Source organism: Sceloporus undulatus, chromosome 6 (assembly GCF_019175285.1).
Source record: "Sceloporus undulatus isolate JIND9_A2432 ecotype Alabama chromosome 6, SceUnd_v1.1, whole genome shotgun sequence".
Classification (NCBI taxonomy): domain Eukaryota; kingdom Metazoa; phylum Chordata; class Lepidosauria; order Squamata; family Phrynosomatidae; genus Sceloporus; species Sceloporus undulatus.
In genome coordinates this window covers 12,903,726-12,924,670 of record NC_056527.1, presented here as the reverse complement: position 1 = coordinate 12,924,670, position 20,945 = coordinate 12,903,726, and the positions used below count along the sequence as shown (strand labels likewise).

At 37.0% G+C, this 20,945-nt stretch overlaps 1 protein-coding gene across 1 annotated transcript in view; it reads left to right on the top strand.

Annotated features, from left to right (window-relative positions):
* Window positions 1-20,945, top strand: part of PTPRN2 (protein tyrosine phosphatase receptor type N2) — a 532,969-nt gene that overhangs the window by 435,538 nt on the left and 76,486 nt on the right. The window contains exon 12 of the mRNA XM_042474222.1: window positions 14,906-15,100. Coding sequence (XP_042330156.1) covers window positions 14,906-15,100 — 195 coding nt within the window. The remainder of the gene's footprint in view (window positions 1-14,905; window positions 15,101-20,945) is intronic.

The following is a 20,945-nucleotide window of genomic DNA, read 5'->3' as shown; positions in this document are numbered from 1 at the left end:
GGCTCTATAGATTGAGTTACCCAAACTCAAGAAAGATCTATTTGAAATAACTCAAATATTAGTATAACAAACACAGTGAAATACATGTAGAAATAGGAAAGTCAAAGGACCTTCGCTGTCTGTACATACACACTTTAGTAGAGTGAAAAGAAAGGTGAGAACTGGATTGAGTCAATGTAGGGAATTCTCTTCAAGAAGGTTGCTGTAAATCAAAAGGCCATGATGATATTGTAGCTCTGCTAGTATTTGTAAGCAGTTCCCCAGGAACCCCTCTTCCTGGGCTGGAAATCACAAATACCCGGATCTCTCAATTTTCTTTATACTTGGCTATATTAAGATAGGAATATTGCTGTTGTAACCACATTTGCTTTCCAGGGTTTGTGACCAGGAATACTTGGCAAATCTCAGTGGCATCTCTTGATCCATGCAACTGTTTTGTTCTATCTAGTTTCCACGGAGGGGAGGAGGGAGTTGGAAAGCCAGAAGAATAGGAATAAGTATCTCAAAGAGATTGTGATAATTGGCCTTTGTAAAAATTGGAGGGACAATTTGAATCAAGCCTGTTCAGGAGTTAGCTCTTGGAACTTTTTTTCCCAGTACAAGGATTCATCCTTGGAAATTATTCATAACTGAGTATAGTTGGCCCTTCTTATACATAGATTTTTTTATACACGGATTCAAGCATCCATGGTTGGAAAATGTTTTAAAAAGTATAAATTTCAAATATCAAACCTTAATTTTCCAATTTTGATAAGGGACACCATTTTGCTATACCATTATATTTAATGGGACTTGAGCATCCACGGATTTTGTTATCCATGGGGGATCTTGGAACCAAACCCCAGCATATAACAAGGGTCCACTGTACTTGTCATTGATATGTCTTACATAGAAAAGTTGGGAGTTTTTTCAAGAGAGAGAGCAAACACTTTATTTTAGAAGTTGACCACTTAGAAAGTTTGTAAAGATAAGCTTTCAGTCTATGGCCAAAGTGGTTCAGTTTCTTTCATATTACAATGGAATCCTTATGTGGCAAGTTAGTCCTGAAACCTGTTGGTAATCTCAGCTAAAGTCGATTCATTGAATGAAGTATTGAATGGTAAGTCAGTACTTACGTAATTACCAATGATTCAGTGAGCCATCATCAGCAGAAGTCATATTTTCACAATTAGTTTTTCAATGTGATGAGATTTTCATGTAGAATAACCCACGTGAAAAATGGCACAAAAAGCAATATAATTCCGATTTACTAGTTAAAGCCCTTAGGAGCTTGAGCCTCCTCCTCCCTTAACATTCTTCTCACTTCAAAAGAGCAGCAGGAGTGGCCCTGCTTGGAATCCCATCTGGGTTGGAGACAAGTTGTTGGCAACAAGAGAGAGATCCATCTCAGGAGCATTGCCCTATGAAACGGTCACCTATTCTGGCTATCTTTCGCTGACTGATAAACACTCCCCCCCCCCCATTCCAGTAAGCTTTTCTCTGCCATTTTATGTAAAGAATCATAGAATCATAGAATCGTAGAGTTGGAAGAGACCACTAGGGCCATCCAGTCCAACCCCCTGCCATGCAGGAAATCCAAATCAAAGCATCCCTGACAGATGGCCATCCAGCCTCTGTTTAAAGACCTCCAAGGAAGGAGACTCTATCACCCTCCGAGGAAGTGCATTCCACTGTCGAACAGCCCTTACTGTCAGGAAGTTCCTCCTAATGTTCAGGTGGAATCTCTTTTCCTGCAGCTTGCATCCATTGTTCCAGGTCCTGTTCTCTGGAGCAGCAGAAAACAAGCTTGCTCCCTCTTCAATATGACATCCCTTCAAATATTTAAACAGGGCGATCATATCACCTCTTAACCTTCTTTTCTCCAGGCTAAACATCCCCAGCTCCCTAAGTCGTTCCTCATAGGGCATGGTTTCCAGACCCTTCACCATTTTTGTCGCCCTCCTTTGGACACACCCCAGTTTCTCAATGTCCTTTCTGAATTGTGGCGCCCAGAACTGGACACAATATTCTAGGTGAGGCCTGACCAGAGCAGAATACAGTGGCACTATTACTTCTCTTGATCTAGACACTATACTTCTATTGATGCAGCCTAAAATAGCATTGGCCTTTTTAGCTGCCGCAAAGGTTATGTTTCATCTGTGGATTCAGCCTTTGATTTTTATTTTGTATTATGACATTGGGGTTATAAAAGGCTGTAAACAGTCCTGGGTAATAGGCAATAGAAGGTTAGGATAGAAATATGTCTATCTGTGTTTCGTTAATAAAAGATTGCTCTTAACGTTCTCTGGAGGAGAGAGGCAGGAGATGTATTTAGGGTACTTCTTTGGGATCATTCTAGGAAAATACTATGGTTTTTATGGAAGATTCAGACCTTCACGAAGGGCAAAACACCTTATGTGGAGAACACCTCTATGATTTGGAGGTACATATGAATGTTAAGTAAACATAAGTATATATGTGGCTCTGCCTCAGTCAAATTAAGTAACATCATTGTGAGGAACTAGTGATTGGAGTAGGATAAATTCAAGAGCAAAGGAGTATTAAGAGGATGCTTGAAACATCCACTGCTTGCTATTTGGGTTCTACTTCTGGCAGGCTTATCCAGATGATTTTTAAATTATGAATTATAAAGGAATTTTAAATGTGGATTTTTTAAATGTGTATATCTTATTTGTCTTTTTAAACTATTGTGTTTTAATTGATATTGTGTATTGTTTGTTGTTGTTCCCTGTCTTGATCCATGGGGAGAAGTGGATAAGAGATAGATGTTATTGTTGTTGTTGTTATTGTTGTTGTTATTTTTACTATGATCAGACACTTCTAGAAAATTAATTAGTGAATTTCATGGTGTTGTGTACCTTCAAGTCACCTGGCAACGTAACAATGACCTCATAAATTTCATATGGTTTTCTTAGATGAGGAATTCTCAGAGGTGGTTTTGCACCCTTTCTTTGCACTGACATGCACCAGAATAAACTTCTTGTTCATTACTAACGTAGAGTCCTTCAGACTGATTCTAGAGTGAAGCCGAGTGAGAAAAGTAGATTTGTAAGGGAGGTTGCCATCCATTTCTTTTCTTTCTTGCCTCCTTCCTCCACTTGGCATGCTCTCTCTTTCTCATTTAGTTCCAGGATTGATTGTAAGTGGCTCTCATCAGAGGTTTGATTGTAAGTGGCTGCCATTTCACAAAATTATACACATAAAAAACACTAGATGGACAAAACATTTTGCTTTACAGTGGTAAGCAACCATATTACAATTAAGTCTGAATACTTTTCAATAATTTGGGGCATGCGCGGGATGATGGGAAGAGAACACAAATACTTCCAGTAGATCTATCAACCAAAGAACACTACAAATCTGAGGAAATCGTGAATTAAATGCACTGACTGAAATTTAAAAGTTAAGGTATGGAAATGTGGGGGAGGGAGGATAAATATTCTTATGCTGCCCCCTTGTGATGTTATTCATTAAACAGGTTCTTGTGGCACAGTTCATGGTGACCACTGTACAATCCAATACAAGGATTAAAATATCTTTACTGCAGGCACATTGTGCTCATTTTGTTCTTAAATGATTTGTCCCCATGTGGGGAGCCTCTTAGATTTAAATTCCTGACACAGTTTCAAGTAACTTGAAAAGTGTGAAGTTAGTAGGATAGGACTCTTTCTGGATTACAAGAGTTCTGTTTCTGTATGCATGGATGCAATAGGAAGGCCAGGGACTACCTGGAATGTCCTGCTGGTCCCAGACATCTAATACAATTTTGCCTGCTAGATGGATCATGTGTGCTTTTCCATTCCATTCTTTGGACTTTAGGTATAAAATGGAGTTAAATGGAATAATATGGAATTAGCGTATGGACATTACCAATTTCTTCAGCTTTTTGACTTGAATGGTCACATTTCTAAAGAGTTAAATAGAAGGTTCTGCATTCTTCTTTATGGACATGATGTCTTGCCAAAAGACTAAGGCGGGTTACAAACGGTTCTTTTTAATATTATGAAGCAATAAGCACATGGATGAGTTTAGAAGCCAAGGAATTTATTAAGTAACAAGCAAAGATGATGCAAAGAAAAATAATTAAATCTTCTAAATGGGAAATTCTTACTTTCCCTTTCAGTTACTGGGAACTTCTGGTGAATGATAGTGAAGGAGCCCTAGGCTGATGGCCAACCATCAGCAAATTCATGGTCCAAGTTTCTGCTGATGTTCTACCTGGAGAATATCTTGGGGTCTCACTATTGTCAAGAACTTTGAGTGCTGCATGCAGTTTTTAGAAACAGCATGATTAATTGCCTCTATTGTTATGGTTATGTTCTTGGACCTTATAAATGTGTATTAATACTTCTACCATCCAGTGATACGTTGGGGGTGGTGGTGGTGGCAAGTGGCTGATATGGAGTAAGATCATTTCCAGTTACAAGAATGTGTTCCTCAAAATCAAAGAATTAACCATCAGATTTGAGGCTCCTTTCTGGTAGTCTATCCTTCAGTCTCTTGAGAAGAGTCAGGCAAAAACTTACAACTGTTGCATGTTATCCTGATACATAATAGTAATTCAGTAAACTTCCTTTGCATGTGGGTTTAGTTGATTACTTTGTAGAAGACTGTGGGGAACAGGTTAGATCAAGACTTAGTAATACTTAGGCTAGAGCTATTAAACACAGTTGGATTTTGGTTATTCATGACTCCATGCAACTCACAATGTTCACATGTGCTCTTATGGACAGTAAAAAATACATGAAATGATACCTTCCAATATAATCTGATGTATGTGTGAACATTTGTCTGATATATGCACATTTGTCATATGCTGCAAACCATTAAAATTATTCTTTCTCTCACTGTGAGGAGATTTATATGTTTATCCAGTCTTTTTAAATAGCATGATGATAGGAAATATGCTTTAGAAATTTCAAAATTAGTTTCTTCTGATAGAATGATAATCTACGTCTTATAGTCATCCTGCATTCCTTTACTATTGGCATCTAGGACTATTGGGTTCAGCTAGGCAAGAACTTGGTGGACATTATGGATTTTCTTTTTTAAAACAGCTGCTTTTGTATAATTTCATCTTAGTATCAAATGTGCTAGGGCTAAAGAGCCAGGGTTGTTTATTTAGTGTAGTGGTAATTATAATATTCAGCAAAGAGCAGGAAGACCTACCAGTAGATTGGAATCTAGAGATGCCCATTAAACTCTTTGGTGATTTCAAGGCATCCTTCTCCATACCTAAACATAACCCCACAGGTTTGTTGTGAGGATAAAAGTGCTTCCCTATTTACACCTTTGGAAGAAGATTAGTTTCAAAATGTAGTACCATATGTATGTAGTATCTGAACAGTAGCATGCAAAACTGCAGGATTGGCATGACTATCACAAATGTGTCCTATGCAAGCACAGCTGGAATGAATGGGACATGCCATAAAAGAAGATAACATTTGCTGGGAAGTCTTTATATTTGCTTAGGAAGACAAACAACATCAGAATTATTGTTGGCAAAGTAAAAAAAAAATATGGAAACCAACTACCATAAAAAGTAACTGTTAGTTTTTCCATAGGAGGGCGACTAAAATGGTGAAGGGTCTGGAAACCATGCCCTATGAGGAAAGACATAGGGAGCTGGGGATGTTTAGCCTGGAGAAGAGAAGGTTAAGGGGTGATATGATAGCCCTGTTTAAATACTTGAAGGGATGTCATACTGAGGGGTAAGCATGCTTGTTTTCTGTTGCTCCAGAGACTAGGAACCAGAGCAATGGATGCAAACTGCAGGAAAAAAAATTCCACCTCAACATTTGGAGGAACTTCCTGACAGTAAGGGCTGTTCGACAGTGAAACACACTCCCCCGAAGTATAATGGAGTCTCCTTCCTTAGAGGTCTTCACACAGAGGCTGGATGGCCATCTGTCCGTGATGCTTTGATTTAGATTTCCTGCATGGCAGAATGGGGTTGGACTGGATGGCCCTAGTGGTCTCTTCCAACTCTATGATTCTAAGTGCAATATTCCAGGTATGTGTATGCCACTGATATAATGAGATCAGCGAGATCTTTCCCTACTGATACAATTTTAAATCTTGCTGCCAGGAATATAATAAGACTTTTGTTTTACAGCTGTTTATGATCTTTGAGAGAGATAAAATAGTAATTGCTGGTGACAGTGGAACTGCCTTGCCTGATTTTACTGATTTCAGAAAATATGTCTGTATTTCACCCAAGAAGAATAGGTGTACCAATATCTCTTCACCCTAGCCAACATTATTATTATTATTATTATTATTATTATTATTATTATTATTATTTAGTATTATTGCCAGCAATAATTTGTCCTTCAAATTATGATTAATGTGTCTTAAATGTATATGGGTAAGATACCATCTGTGAATGGTTTTTCACCATTGTTGATTCCAAAGAGGAGAGGGGAAAGGCTTCTGATTTATGGCAACCCAAAGGTGAACATATAGTGGGTTTTTTCTGGGGCTCAGAATATGTGACACACCTGTGGTCATCCTGTGGGTCTGCATGGCCAAGCAGGGAATCAAACTCTGGTGTCCAGACCATTAATTCATTTTGTAAATAGACTACCAAGACCATCCACTCCAGGAACTTTCCTGTTTTGTTTTGTTTTGTTTTGTTTATATTATAGATAACTTCTTGTATTTCTTCAAAGGTTATTTTCTGAGATAAGAATTCCCTGTGTAATTCAGATAGTTTTTGCATGTTAATGTCCTTTAGGAAAGAGGTAATATTGAATTTGTTAATGGGGGAAGCTGTATATAATATTTTATAACAGGCAAAAAAATTATTAACAATGGAATTATAGATGCTCTGTATTCCTTTTTTTCTGCAACACATTTGCTAGTAATTTATTAAATTCATAGTATTTCTCTCTGTGTGTGTGTGTGTGTACTGTAGTGAAACACCTGTGTCAACATCTCATTTATTTTTCTCTTTTCAGCAATTGATTACATGGTTTGGATATGAGGAACTGCTGCTGTTTTATGCCACTGTTATCAGTCATGTTGAGTTGTTTTTGTGGGCAGCAGGTGGGGAAAGGGGAGAAGATTCACACAACAAGGTGATAGAGTAAATAATCTGAAATTACAGAAGTGTTTTTATAGAAATACTATATAAGCCAAACTGCTGAACTATCAGACTGTTAGGCTTAAGTAACTTGGTTGAGCTGTAAGAAATTCAAACTCTGGTGTTGTGGTTTATCTATTAATAAAGAAAATATAGCACAGGTTTCTTTGATGTGGAACCCAGTCTTGAATATAAGAGAAGCTTAATTAGAAGAAGAATTTAGTTCATTTTTTAAACCCTGGTTTATACACCATCCCCTTCTTTGTAAGGGAGAGCAGATATTAAATATTTTATAGTAAACCATGTCGTCTTAATGGGATTTTTAAAAAAAGACACTAGATACTTAAACTCTGTCTGGTTGCTTTCTTCAGATTTTCCCCTCCTCTCCTCCGCCTTGCATTTTTCCTCTCATTTTTCTCCACACTTTTATGATAACTTGATGGCTGTCATCTGCTATGAAAGCATGTGGCAGCGAAAGCACATTGCTGTCATGGAACAGGGACATCCTGAAAGAGATGGCATGTATAGTGTTATGGAGGCTGCACATTCAAACTGGTCTCAGCTTACAGCAATGATGAGATTCCCTTTCTGAGGGTTGTGTTGTATGTGTGTGTGTATGCATACATATATTGCCTATGCTGACACAGGTCATAAATGCAGACAACTTAGGCTATGCATGAGAGTTAGCAGCAGGAGCTCAACTGAAGAAGCACTTGAGCAATATACAGAACATGCATCCATTTTGTTTCTAAAATTAAAGGGGAGGGTGGCTGATCCAGTTTTTCTCTGTGACTTAAGGGAAGCCTTAGCTGCCTTCTGAAAAAGAATAACACTTTAGATGCAGTGGCTTACAATTGATTGCCTCGCCAATGAGTTTCTGTTCTGCTCCTGAATCTCATGAACAGTGTTCTGATTAACTTCCTGCTTATAATTTGTGAACTGTGTACCATTAACTTATGTTATCGCATCAGTTAATTGTGAATGTCAAAGAAACAAGGAAGACAAGCTATCATATTTAAACAAATACAGATATTAATCTTGAGCCAACGACTGGACTGCATTTCATTTTAGTGTTGCATGACAAATGTGTAGACTGACTCATTATTCAGAAACCCTTTTCATCATTCCAGTTTATGGGGAAAATACAGATTTTTCAAAGCTAGTTTTCTTCATACTCCCTAGTTTCCCTCCTTCTTTTTAATGGTAGTGAGCAGAGTTCTGGTCATATCTTTTAAAAATGTCTACGGTCTGAATAGGTCTTGAGATTTACATTTTTCTTTTTCAAAATTTTATGTTGTACCATAATATTTATATTTATTTATTTATTTATTTATTTAGGTATTTGTATCCCGCCCTTCAGCCCTAATGGCTCTCAGGGCGGCTTACAATATTATTTTTAATCAGACAGTTCCCTGCCCTCAGGCTTACAATCTAAAAGACACGAAACAAAAGGAGAAGGGAATGGTGGAGGGAAAGGGGACATAATAGTCTATGTCTTTCTAAATATTTTGATATTGTTGCCTTTATCATACATTGGTGTGGCATTCCATTATATATGGTATACAATATGTCTTAAACATGCATTTAATTGGCATCTTTCCATTAGGAAACAGCTCCCATATAATGTGAAACAAAGCCATAAACTTCAAGTTACCTTTTAAGTAAGTCAAAATAACAAGGAATTTTATTTCTACATTCACTGTAAATCATGGTGGGATTTGAACTTACTAATGAAGAAGAACCTACAAATTGTACAGATTACATTATGTCATACAGGATATTGTTGTGTTTGAGTTGGACAACTTTCTGCCAGATTTCCTGTCTGTGAACTAGGAGAGGATGAAAAGAAACTGGTAGTGGGGGGGGGGGGTGTTTGTATTAAAGTGGAACTGAATATTCAGTGACCAAAGCTATAGCTCATTGGGTAAAGAAGAGCATCTTCAATCATTTATTACAGGCCACACATCAGCAGATTAAGACACATCCAGGGTTTTGCAAGTAAATTTTTGGAAGATTGAGTCTGGTGAATGGGTAGCTTTAAGACAAGGATGTTAAATCTGCATCAAAAGTAATAGACCATTGCTTCTCAGAGGCTCTGAAATGGGAAACCATTCCCCCCTCTCCAATATACCAGGGACTAGTATTGTATTTGTGCCCATTGGCTACAACCACTTTTTTTCTCTTCTGAAAATTTACCATGGACCAACAGCTCATGAACTGGTAGATGGTCCACCACTTTAAATAGCACTGCCACAGACAGTGGGACCTTTGAGACTATAACAGATAATTCCTTGGACTACTTCTACTGTGTTCACAAAGCTAGATGCAAAATTTGTTTGTGCGGATGCTCTATGTAGTACATTGCACATTTTATGGCATGTTTCCCCAAAAGACTTTCATTACAGCTTTAGTACTTTCATCACAGCCTTATGACCTTTATGATCTCCTATGTGGTGAACAAAATAGAGAAGCAGAGAAAAGCATCAATTTGTTTTTCATCTGAGATACTGAAATGCCTAAACTAGTTTTTGATCCAAATAATCTATCTGGAACATTGTGGATTCTGGTCTGTGCAGGCATGAGAGGTGACATTGCTTATTTTTGAGCAACCAGAAACCTTCAGCTGGAGCTCTGTATAAGTGCAACTGGCCATCTGGGAGTCAACATTAAATGAAGAGAAATTGCATTTTTGATATAAATTAAGCCAGGAAAAAAAATATGGTGGGCCTTGAGTTTGCTCTTTTTTGTTTGTTTGTTTTTTTCAGGTCAGGCTTCTCTGACAAGATATAATTTTTATGAACAAGACTACTAAATATTGGATTGTACTGACCCTGATGGGAACATGGTATTTTGCTTTGTATTGTGTTCCTATATGGACACTCCTCATTTTATCATTCTACTGGTTTGAAGCAAAACTTGTCTTCTTATCTATTATTTTATGCCATGTTTTAAACTGTAAATTGTTTAATTGTATTTTAGGAGGGGTGGGATTTTGGGATACAGGAATGTGTGTTTTAAAGTTGTAGTCGCCCTGGTAGTGTTACATAGAGGGGCAGGATAACAACAACAACAACAACAACAACAACAACAACAACTGGTTTCTAACAAATGCTGAAATGCACCTTTTCCAGTTTGTTATAGCTGGACATTGGCTTGCTAGTGATGGAACAAGAGGTTACTAACCCATGCTAGTGGAACTATTGCCACTCGAGGAATCCCTTGCTTTCGCGTGATAGAGGAGTAGATCTCATTGCACCTTTTGAGACTGAAGGCCAGTACAGACGGCCCAAAAGGGTGAGTTTATGCTGTCTTTTTGAGTGCCAGATTGGGGCTGCGGCAACCTCATGCTATGACCCCGACCCGACATTTTTCTGGCCCAAAAAGAAGCTGTAAAATGCCACTCCTTTTTGGGTGGAAGAAGGACCGCTGTTCCACTGCGGTGCTGGCTTTTTGCTGCTCCTGATGTGTGCGGTGTATAAATGCTATGCCACCAGAGTGCCGCAACACTGCCCACCGTATGAGTGGGTGGACAGCATGACACCAGCTTGGGGGCATCATCGGGGTATGCATCCTCTAAATGCCATTCCCCCACACTGCCCCCAAGCCGGTGTATTGTTGGCGGCATGAGCTTTCGTAGACTAAAGTCTACTTCCATCATATGCATTTGGAGGATACATGAGGTTGCTTTTAGCTGTTATTATACAACTCTCTGGTTGTGCTGCAGTGGGAGAGGTTATGAAACCTAAATTAGAAGTAAGAAGCATTTACATACCTTCCAAAAGTAGGGAGGGAGGGAAAAAGATAGACACTGTGGGTAAATATTGTTTTAAAAATGGTGTATGTCTAGTTGGTAGTGTACACCTGGTAAACTTTGGCTAGCCTTCCTATTTTATTCCTAGCTAACCGGTTCTGCCTTCTTGAATATGCACAGAAATTCAGTTTAGATAGGAGCAGCTGTTTTGAACTTGTTTGTGAACTTCTCAGCAAGAAATTGAACTGTCCTCATATGCATTATTATTTCAAATGCTTCCGTCCCCACCTGTTAGTGTCAATAATCTATATTAGAAAACCATCTGTCAGCTGGTGATGACTCAAGGCAAGTTATGTACAAATACAGAAACTTAAACAAATATTTGAGCTGCCTGCAGAATTATCACACCTCAATATACTTGTCAAATAATACAATGGGGAGCAATTATTGGACCTGTCCGGGGAATTCTTATTGTGGTAATTTTGTAGGATAAACTTCACTTCTTGTACAAATATAGCTTGCATTTGGTATTCGGTCAGTTGATTGTCCATTCTGAAAAACATTCTGATGGTCCCACATATTTTTTTCATCTTCAAATCAGAATAAGACTCCTTCAAAATTCCACACTGGTAGTAAGTTACTAATATCTCTAAGTGATATTTCATACATGACTTCCAATGTTTTCTGAAGGTAAATCCATAGAGATGAACTGCAACCCAACTTTGAACTTAGAATGCATAGCATTCTGCATGCATCTTCTGGCAGCAGAAAAGTCAATGGGCTTTTGCTAACATCTATCACAGTGCAACCTAAACTTCTGTCCCTGTCCCTGTGTCTGCATACCAGATCTGATGTCCAATAAACTTTGATAGACTGGATTTCCCCTCACTGTTGATCGGGCAATGAGATGACAATAAATTTCCTAATTTAAAGGAGCCCAATGTGGTCTGGCTGAATTTCTGCTATATATAGGTGACATAAGTAGACATTTGATAAAACCAATGCACAATGTTTAACTATGTTTTGAGAAGTGCCGCAGAGATAGCCATCTCTTTTCATGATACCCTAGTTATGGAACACTTCCTTAAAGAAGTATGACTGGCATGCTTAGCATGGTGATTGCTTTGGCACCTTGTTGGCTCACTATCTTATTTGGATAGCCTGTTGTGCATTTCATTACATTTTAAAGACTGTTTTATAGTTGTATTTTATATTTTGTTACAGTTACTAAAAAGTAGAAAAACGCTCAGTAACTTGTGCAAATACCCCTTTATACATCTTGGCAAGGGAAGATAGAAGCAGGACCTCCAACAAAATGTTGCAGTATAGAGTGCTTCAGTTCAGGGTTCTGACTTGTGAGCCATGGATAATCAGTTTTCTTCCATCTCTCCCCTTGCTCACTTACACAGTTATTATGTATGTGAACATGATTGGTAACTTTGGCTTGTGCTGGGGTTATTATCCCCGAGGATCTGAAGCCAAGAGAGGGATTTTCCATTTTTAAAAGTTGCCCTACACCTGCTGATATCTTCGTCTTCAATATGAGTGCTACACCTTTGCTCTGTGTAGGGAAAGGCATTGATTTTTCTGTATGAAAAAGAACTGTCTTCATTATATTTCTCTGATCAAGGTTAAAATTCAGAGAGGAAAAAGTTGTTTTTTTAAGTGCAATATCATATGTAGCTAGAGAACTGTTGAGAACTATGAGCACAGTAATTAAGAAAACTGGATTGGGATCTTATCATATAGATAATGTGTGATGAGTCTTCTGTTGAAACACCCTGGTAAACTGATCAAAAGGTGGATAAACGTCACACTACCTTAGTCTAGGATAAAAACCACAATATGAAATGATTTTGAGGACTCTCAATTTACGTAGATACAGCCTATATTGAAAGAATTCTCAGTAATCTGCCCAGGAGTGCCAATCAGATATATATGATTATGCCTACCACAGTTCCCATAGCTTACATTGATGAAGGCAACTTGTGCCCTGCAAGGTGTTGTTGGACTACACCAGTAACTATGCTAGCTAGAGTTGATCGGAAATGCAGTTCAGCATAATCTTGATAGCCTCACATTATCCACTCCTTACTTACATGATGTCTAGTCCCATTTTAGAGGGGCTGCAACTATTTCAGAGGAGAAAAGATCCCCTCTACTCATATATTTGTCAAGAAACTGTCTGTGCATGTCTGTCCCCTAATTATCCATAAATAGTTTTCATAGAAGTCCCCATAAGTAGATTCTCTGGTAACTGACAGCTTTCCTACACCAGAAATTTTAATAAACACGGATGCTATATGGCTGTTCTTGGTAGATGGAGGGCTTTGGGACTTCAGAAGAGATGGGGATGGTTACATAAGGTCCTAGCTGCCGATGTATGCTATTTCCATCACAATCTTCTAGAGAAACCACTTCTTCAGATGATTGCAGACCTGGAAATTAAATGATATCAGCTGGAGACCAGTTACTGGGGTTGAGCAGCTTACTTAGGTGCACTCATGTCATATCCAAATCACACAGATTTGGATCAGCTCGAGTTCCTGTTTTCAAGAGCACTGCCACTCTTGCACCATATGTGGGTGGAATGGGAATACGCAATTTGCTCACACCATTTTTATCTACATTACAGTTCATCTTTTTCTTGAAAATGAAGCTCAAATAATCAAATCTGTTTGTTGTTAGCCCAAAGCTAAACCTCACATGTAGGAAGATGACAAATGTATAGTAGCCTACAAATACACCACCATATCATAAACAGAGTTTCCAGTTTTGGATTACTGTAGCATGTTTTGCAGTAGGTCACATCACAATAGATACAAACATGCCACATCTTTAAAAAATTATTTTGCTAAGATTCATTTGAACATTATCTTTTAATTCAAATTCAACTTATATTCAAATTCAGCTTAATATAATTAGCTGTTCTTTTAAGACCATTGAACTACAGTAAGTTTAATTACTGTGGAAATGGTGTAGGCCTACATCTCTCTTTGCTCCCCCCACCCAGCTTGGTTTGTATTTTTCCCCAGTTAAAAACTATAGTAATGTCAAATCTATTTTTGTTGACTTGTTAGTGCTGTGCATTACTTGCTTGCACAAACACTGTAGTGTAAAGTGATTGCTTGCATTATTTTAATTAAGAAAAATTAGCCAAAATCAGCTTCAAAAATGTAGCCTGTTATTTGCTTTCTCATTTGTATATATTTTGGGCAAAATTCCATTTTTCTGTTGCTCACTGTTCTCAAAATATGCAGAAGTTGTCTGGATTTGCTAATTCAGGAACTGGAGCAGTGAGATTGCTAAATTTATTCCTCTGAAGACTAGAATGGTAAACTAATTCTACTACAGTTTATTTTAAATCTTGCTTGAAATCAGTGTTCTGGGATATAAAGTTTGTAGTTATCATAGTGTGTGTGTGTGCGTGTGTGTGTGTGTGTGTGTGTGTGTGTGTGTGTGTAATTTGTAAAGCATAAAAAGACTTTGTTCTGTTGACATAGCCCACTTTTTTACCAACATATTTTTTTTAAAGTACAGCAAAAAATAAACGTAAAAATGCTTATAATAAAAAGTTCAAAAATTCACAATAGTTAAATAAGGTATGCACAATTTGAAAGTTAAAAACCATTTAAAAATCACAATGATAATAAGGTATATTAGCTATCCCATGTAAAGACTCTTCTTTTTAATTAATTTGTTTACAGTATTTTGAAATATTACATTTCACATGAGATACAGTAAACGAGGAGCCAGCATGTTGTGTGGTTTGAGCACTGTAAGTCACACACTCTCAGTCTCAGAAAACCTCCATGGTAGGTTCACCTTAGGTTCACCGTATGTTGGAAACAAAGGTGTGAAACAACAACTTTAAAGTAGTTTAGATTGCAACATTTCAGAGCTGCAAATACTTGCTATAATCCTATAATACAGGAAAATGCAAGACGTGTGTTTCCTCTGACTGCCCTGTAATAGGAGTAGAGTCTTGGATTTAGGATCAAGACTACAAGGTTTCAAGGCATGCCTTGAGAGATTATTGTTTAAATTGTATGTTATTGTCTGTCTCTTAGGAGCTGTGCCGTCAGCGTATGGCAGTAAAATCGTCAGATCACCCAGAGCCTCTGCATACTTCTCGTATTAACAGCATATCTTCACAGTTCAGCGATGGACCCATTCCAAGTCCCTCTGCTCGAAGTAGTACTTCATCCTGGTGTGAAGAACCAGTGCAATCCAACATGGACATCTCCACAGGTCACATGATACTGGTAAGGCATTGAAATGGGGTGAATTTAATGAACAGTGGGACACATCTGAACTCTAATGCATGAGGGTTTTTAAAATATCATTCTGATTACTTTTAAAACATCCAACTCGTTGAAAGGCAAAATATTTGTTTCTCATATTACCAATCTTACCATTTTAATTTACAGTATTCTTAAAATCTAGTTTGGCCACTTTTTCCTACTGGATTGAATATGAGTTGATAAATAGGTATAAATATGATGCCTCTCTTTCTCCATCTCCTTGTCTTCCTCCTTTTTTACCTCCTCTCCAAAGGTTTAAAATTAGTATGTCCATTCTAAACTCAAAAGCTTAAATCCATTTGCTAGTTCCACCTACACATATATAAATCCCACTGTTTCAGAGGGTATGTTTTTGTTGGGACAGCCTGGATTTGAGCTTAAATATTTATTTAGAAGTGCCTGTCATTAGATGAAAAGTATTTGCAAGGGAGACTTAATACTTGCAGCTTATATCTGAACAGAAAGGTACCACTTTCTTCCTCTTTCCATTTTTTTTCACTCCTGAATGTGTACAGTTTCTGGTTGTTGTTATTCACTGGCAAATGAAAGTTCCTTTAAACATGCTGAGAAGCAGGAGTGGATAAATAATTCAGTTTTTGAGCCTTAGCATAAAATATTGTAAAGAGTCAGCTTTATATAAACCTGTATGTGCCAATTACAAGCTATTTTACTAGAGGTGATCAGGAATTTGGAATCCGCATCATATGCAGAATTTGCAAAGTTGCTTTTTGGGCCACAGTTCCCAAAAGCCTTGGAGATTCTGGAACATTTAACTTAAATATATATATTTTTCCCCAGGTGTGATTGAACATGATGAATGGTTGCCTCCTGGCATGGATATAGAAAAAGTTCTAGGCTTAAGTCTTTGTCACTGTCTGAACATAACTATTTATATATCTGACCAAAAGCTAGAAAATATTTTATGATATTGGTTTCTTGATCTGTGTCAGCATGCTTTTTCCTAGAAACTTTTATAATTTTTGTCTTCCCTGTCCCCAGTTTTGAAAAGCAAAAGGTATATCTTGCCTCCTCTGTCATGACAGATTATTTTTAAAATTATCTGTTTATTAAAACTGAGTGTCATACACACACACACACACACACACACACACACACATCAAACTGGAACTGCAAAGTAAAAGCAAAGTTGCATTCTGGATTGAAGTCAATTATATAGCTATAAAACTGACTTTTTTAAAAAAAAACCAAACTAACAACTAGCTGGTGAATCTAAATACAGCTTTTCTCACTAAATATCATATTAAATTCTGTTCAGGTATTATACTAAAACATAAGGGTGGAATCACCATTTTGTTATGTGCAATTCTTTTGATTCTTCATAGCACTAAAATTGTGTTGCCCTGCTTTTACCTTAATTATTTTTCTTGTTAAAAATGAGAGAAGAAATTAGTTTGCTAATAATGGCAAAGAAAAATCCATTGCTTTTAGTTTATCCATTGTACCCAAAATAGCCTTATGGCTGGTCCTTCAAATTAAATCTAATAGAATAAAGACAGATAAATGTGCTAAAAGTGTTTATAGTGAATTATAGTGTAAGATGTGTTAACACAACACAAAACAACCAGCCTGGTATGGGACACATTGCATGTTTGTGCTTGTTTGTTAGGTTTAAAGTTGGTTAGGGACACAGTAGTGCTGTTTCATTATCCAGCATTCAGCTAGTGTCATTCAACCTTGAGTGAACTGATGTTTTTTTTAAGCTATCAAACATGTGTTATGCATTAGGTTGTGTGGGTTCAAAGAAAGGCTGTTGAAATGATACAGCACCTTGGGAAGCAGAAATGCAAAGGACTGTATGTATGAGAGAAAAACCTAGTGAGCATAAAATAAACAAAAAGCAATAATACAGGAAAATTCTATTCTGCTTTCTCTTGGTCTTTGTGGAAGACAAAGGGCAGAAAAATATCTGCTCTTTTAAGAAGGTCAAAATTGAAGATGTTTGTTTTACTTTAATGCCAGTTAAAATGTAAAATGGAAAGGGAAACAGGTTATGTTTTGCCAGGTGGTAGTATTTCCAACATTTTGAAAAAGGTCTCTGCAGGGAGCACATACACACAAACACACACATATTCAACATGATGGAGTTTTATTGTTTGTATATTATGGCCAGTATACATATTAGAGTATTCAAAAAAAATTATAGATGTGTGCACAGATCATATATTTTCATATATTTGACTACAAACATAGAATTCTGTCTCTCTCTGTATCACTTATTAGTACAAAAATGTAGCCCTACATTTGGGTGTGTGCAAGCTTTCATATGCATATTCATGTAAACACACATGTACATATGTGTTTTTTCCAGCAAGCTTAAATTGAACAGAAACACAATGTTTGTTCCTCTCTGTAGGGAAGGAAAAACCAGACCTTTGAAGCATCAGCATTAGTGCTAATGCATTAACCTTATATAGGTGAAATCAGTTTAACTACATTAAGAGAAAATTATGAAAGTGATTTGTTGCATTCATAATTAATTGGAATGTTAATGGTTGGTTCACTTAAAAATTACAATGCTACAACCAACCCGCCCATTACCCTCAAAAGTAGCAAATTAAAATAATACAAAACATTGTTGCTAAAAGTCATCATCAGTAATTTTAATAATAAAACAATGAGAGGTAAATTCATTGTTGAAATGGTTAATGAATAAGAGATATAAAATTAATTTTAATAAATTATTTGCAAGTTGTGGGGAAAACGGTGTGAGAGACAAGACCCTTTCTCAAGCTCCTTGCATATAGTTTATGGTACAATTATTTTCCCTGAGATGGAGACTTAAGATTTAAGGTGCTTCTCTTTTTTCCCACCGTTTGTATAGGAGCTTTTGTTTTATCTTGGCTACATATTCCAGCTCCTGCCACTATTCCATCCCACCATGCTCTTTGTTTGGAAAACTGCCCACTTGTTGCCTTCCACATTGGCTGCCTTGTATTATGCTCTTGGAGGTTGTCCCATCAGGAATTCTAACAGATCCAATCCTATACTGACTGTGTGACACAGATGGATGTGTAATAGTTCAGAAAGAAAGGTGTATCATTGTTGTAAAATCAGTAAACCAGTTGTATGAGCTCATATTTGTTAGTCCTGTTTTATTCTTCTGATGCTCTCAGTTTTTGGAGGAAGGATTTTGTATATGAATGCTGCAATGCCCATTTCTTTCACAAGGAAGTTTATGGTAATGTGAATGATTTTGCTTTCAAAGAAATATCTGTTTAAATATTCATAAAATGTTTTAAAGTATGTTTAAAGCATTGTAGATTTCACTAGAAATCCTTAAAAATATGGTTTGGGCTATAATTTTATTATTTGGGGGTTTTTTTTGCGGGTTTCTCGGGCTATGTGGCCATGTTCTGACATTTTGCTAGCATCTGTGGCTGGCACAGATCTGTGGCACAGATGCTGGTGAAACATCAGGAATACACTTTCCAGAACACGGCCACATAACCCAAACCCCCCAGAAAAAACTGTGGATTCTGGCCATGAAAGCCTTCGACTTCACATATTTTATTATACTTTGCAATAAATATCATTAAATTAAATGGCTCTGTCTTCTGAAAAGACATGTATCTGACATGTACAATGTAAGTATTTTTTAAAAGGTAGCGCTCTTTGATTAACTTATTTTAGATGGGGGTGTTCAGTCATGATGCTGAAAACATATGTGAAGGGGGAGAACTTAGTTTGAGGCATGTCTTAGTGAAAAAATTGTGTTTACATGCAGGTGCTTACACAGACAAGCAATAAGAGGCCATAAATTGTACTTTCCACTTATCTACCAGTCAAAAACCCTGAATTTAATCCTTCTTTGTTAGTAGCTGCTTGGGCTCTACTATTGTCCCCCCACATTAGTATTCTAAATAATGAAGGGAACATTGCAGTTTTCTATTTTTTAAAACTGTTCTTAAGTGAACATTTTATTAAGTTATTTATTTATGTTCTTCAAATTAAATTTTCAAAGTGACGTATGTTAAAAAGAAACACAACAATATAAACATACAGGTGGACCCTACCAAAAAATATTGCATTGCATATTGCTTCTGTTTCCCCTGTTTCTTTTCCATTCTGGGCATTCTGGAGAACTTCAGTCCTCCTTATGTTTCTTATCTTTTCGTGGTGGATGGATACATGCCCACCTTCTGCTAAATTAATGCCTTGGACTTCTCCATTGATTTCTATAGGCAGTTCTTATTTCTGTCCCTTGGAACATGTTAAGTTATACTCTTAATGTGGAAATGAACTATCCAGACAGATCTTTTATTCCATACTTTCAATATCTTTCTCCTTTTCTCCTCCCTTGCCAGCTGCTTCCTTCCACTTCCTCTTCTTTGTCAGGGAGCCAGCTTTCCACTGTCCTTATGGCATGTTATGCATGTTCTTAGGGTTTGTCTCTAAATATTCTTTTATATCTGCAAACTGGAGTAACCCCAAAGTCTGATAATAACCTTCTAGGGATGAGACCAGGATGGGCAATTGGGAAGCATCATTTCTCTGCCACCCTCTTTGGATGAATGAGAAAAGAAGGAATAAATATTTGAAATCAGTTAATAATCCCAATGTAGAAAAATACTCTAGAAACTTTGCACAGACTTCCTAGAGAAGAGACTGCAGTTGTGAAAATACAAGTAGTGTGGCAGCATCTACATCCCACAGCCGCTGTCTGTTGTTGATTATCATTGTCATGAAACTTTATGCTCATCTTTGGATCAGGAGATTTAGAAAAAATAGAAGTAGGTTACAATCTTTTTAAGGTTAAAGAAAGAATGTCTGCTTTATTTGGCCCACACAGTATAAAATAGTATACTGTATTCAGATTTCCAGAATGAAAAACAAAGACTGAATTCATTTTCAATTTAAAATTTATCTTTAACTGTATTGAGAGAAATCAGTGGAGCTTCTATACAATCAAATACAAAGGTTCTCTCTTCTCCCTGCCACAATATTCCTGCATTAAGATACACAGTTTAAAACATAGAGTGCTAATGCTAGCAATATACACATTCAGTTCTGGTCATATTGTCATCCAGATTTGCAGAACAAAAAGAAAACTGCACAAAAGGAATTTGATAAAGGAGGTAGCCTGGGTGAATAAACTCCTTTTCTTTACCATACTCTCCTTATTAACTCTGTAATTAATTATACATAACTAAGGAAAGCTATGGAAATTGCATTTTGAGATGTATCATATCTGACTTGGTTTCAGACTTCCATGCAATTTACTATTAATGAAGCAGGGATGGAAGCCCCACATCTATAATTATTACTTACCATTTGAATGACAAGCAAAAAATTGTTATCAGCATAGTTTCAAATGAAAGAGGATTAATGGCTAATGTTAAAATTGTTAAATCTTTCTTATTAAAATAATTTTGACAAAAGCATTTTGCCTAAAAGAGGTTTCTAGAACATTGTTTGCCATTAAAACAACCATCTCCCATGCTCAGCATTCCTTTCTATAGGTTAGACAGCTGGGTGTAATTTTTTTCAAATGAATTAATATTTGATAGGGATTGAAACTGCTATTTCAGAGCTCTATGTGTTTGAGTGCAGAGGCTTGGGTCTGGGACAGCAGATGACCAACACAATACCAAAACAGCGTAAAGATGTTCAAAATAAAGCAGGAGGTCAGAGCACCTAACATCTTAAGATCTGTATAATGTACTGTATGTATTGCACTGCAGTACGGTAGTTGTTTGCAAGGCATTGTTATAACAGGGTACTAATGGTGGTTTTATTTAAGGATCATAGGACCCACAAGTGCATATGGAAAGAAGCACTTGCATTT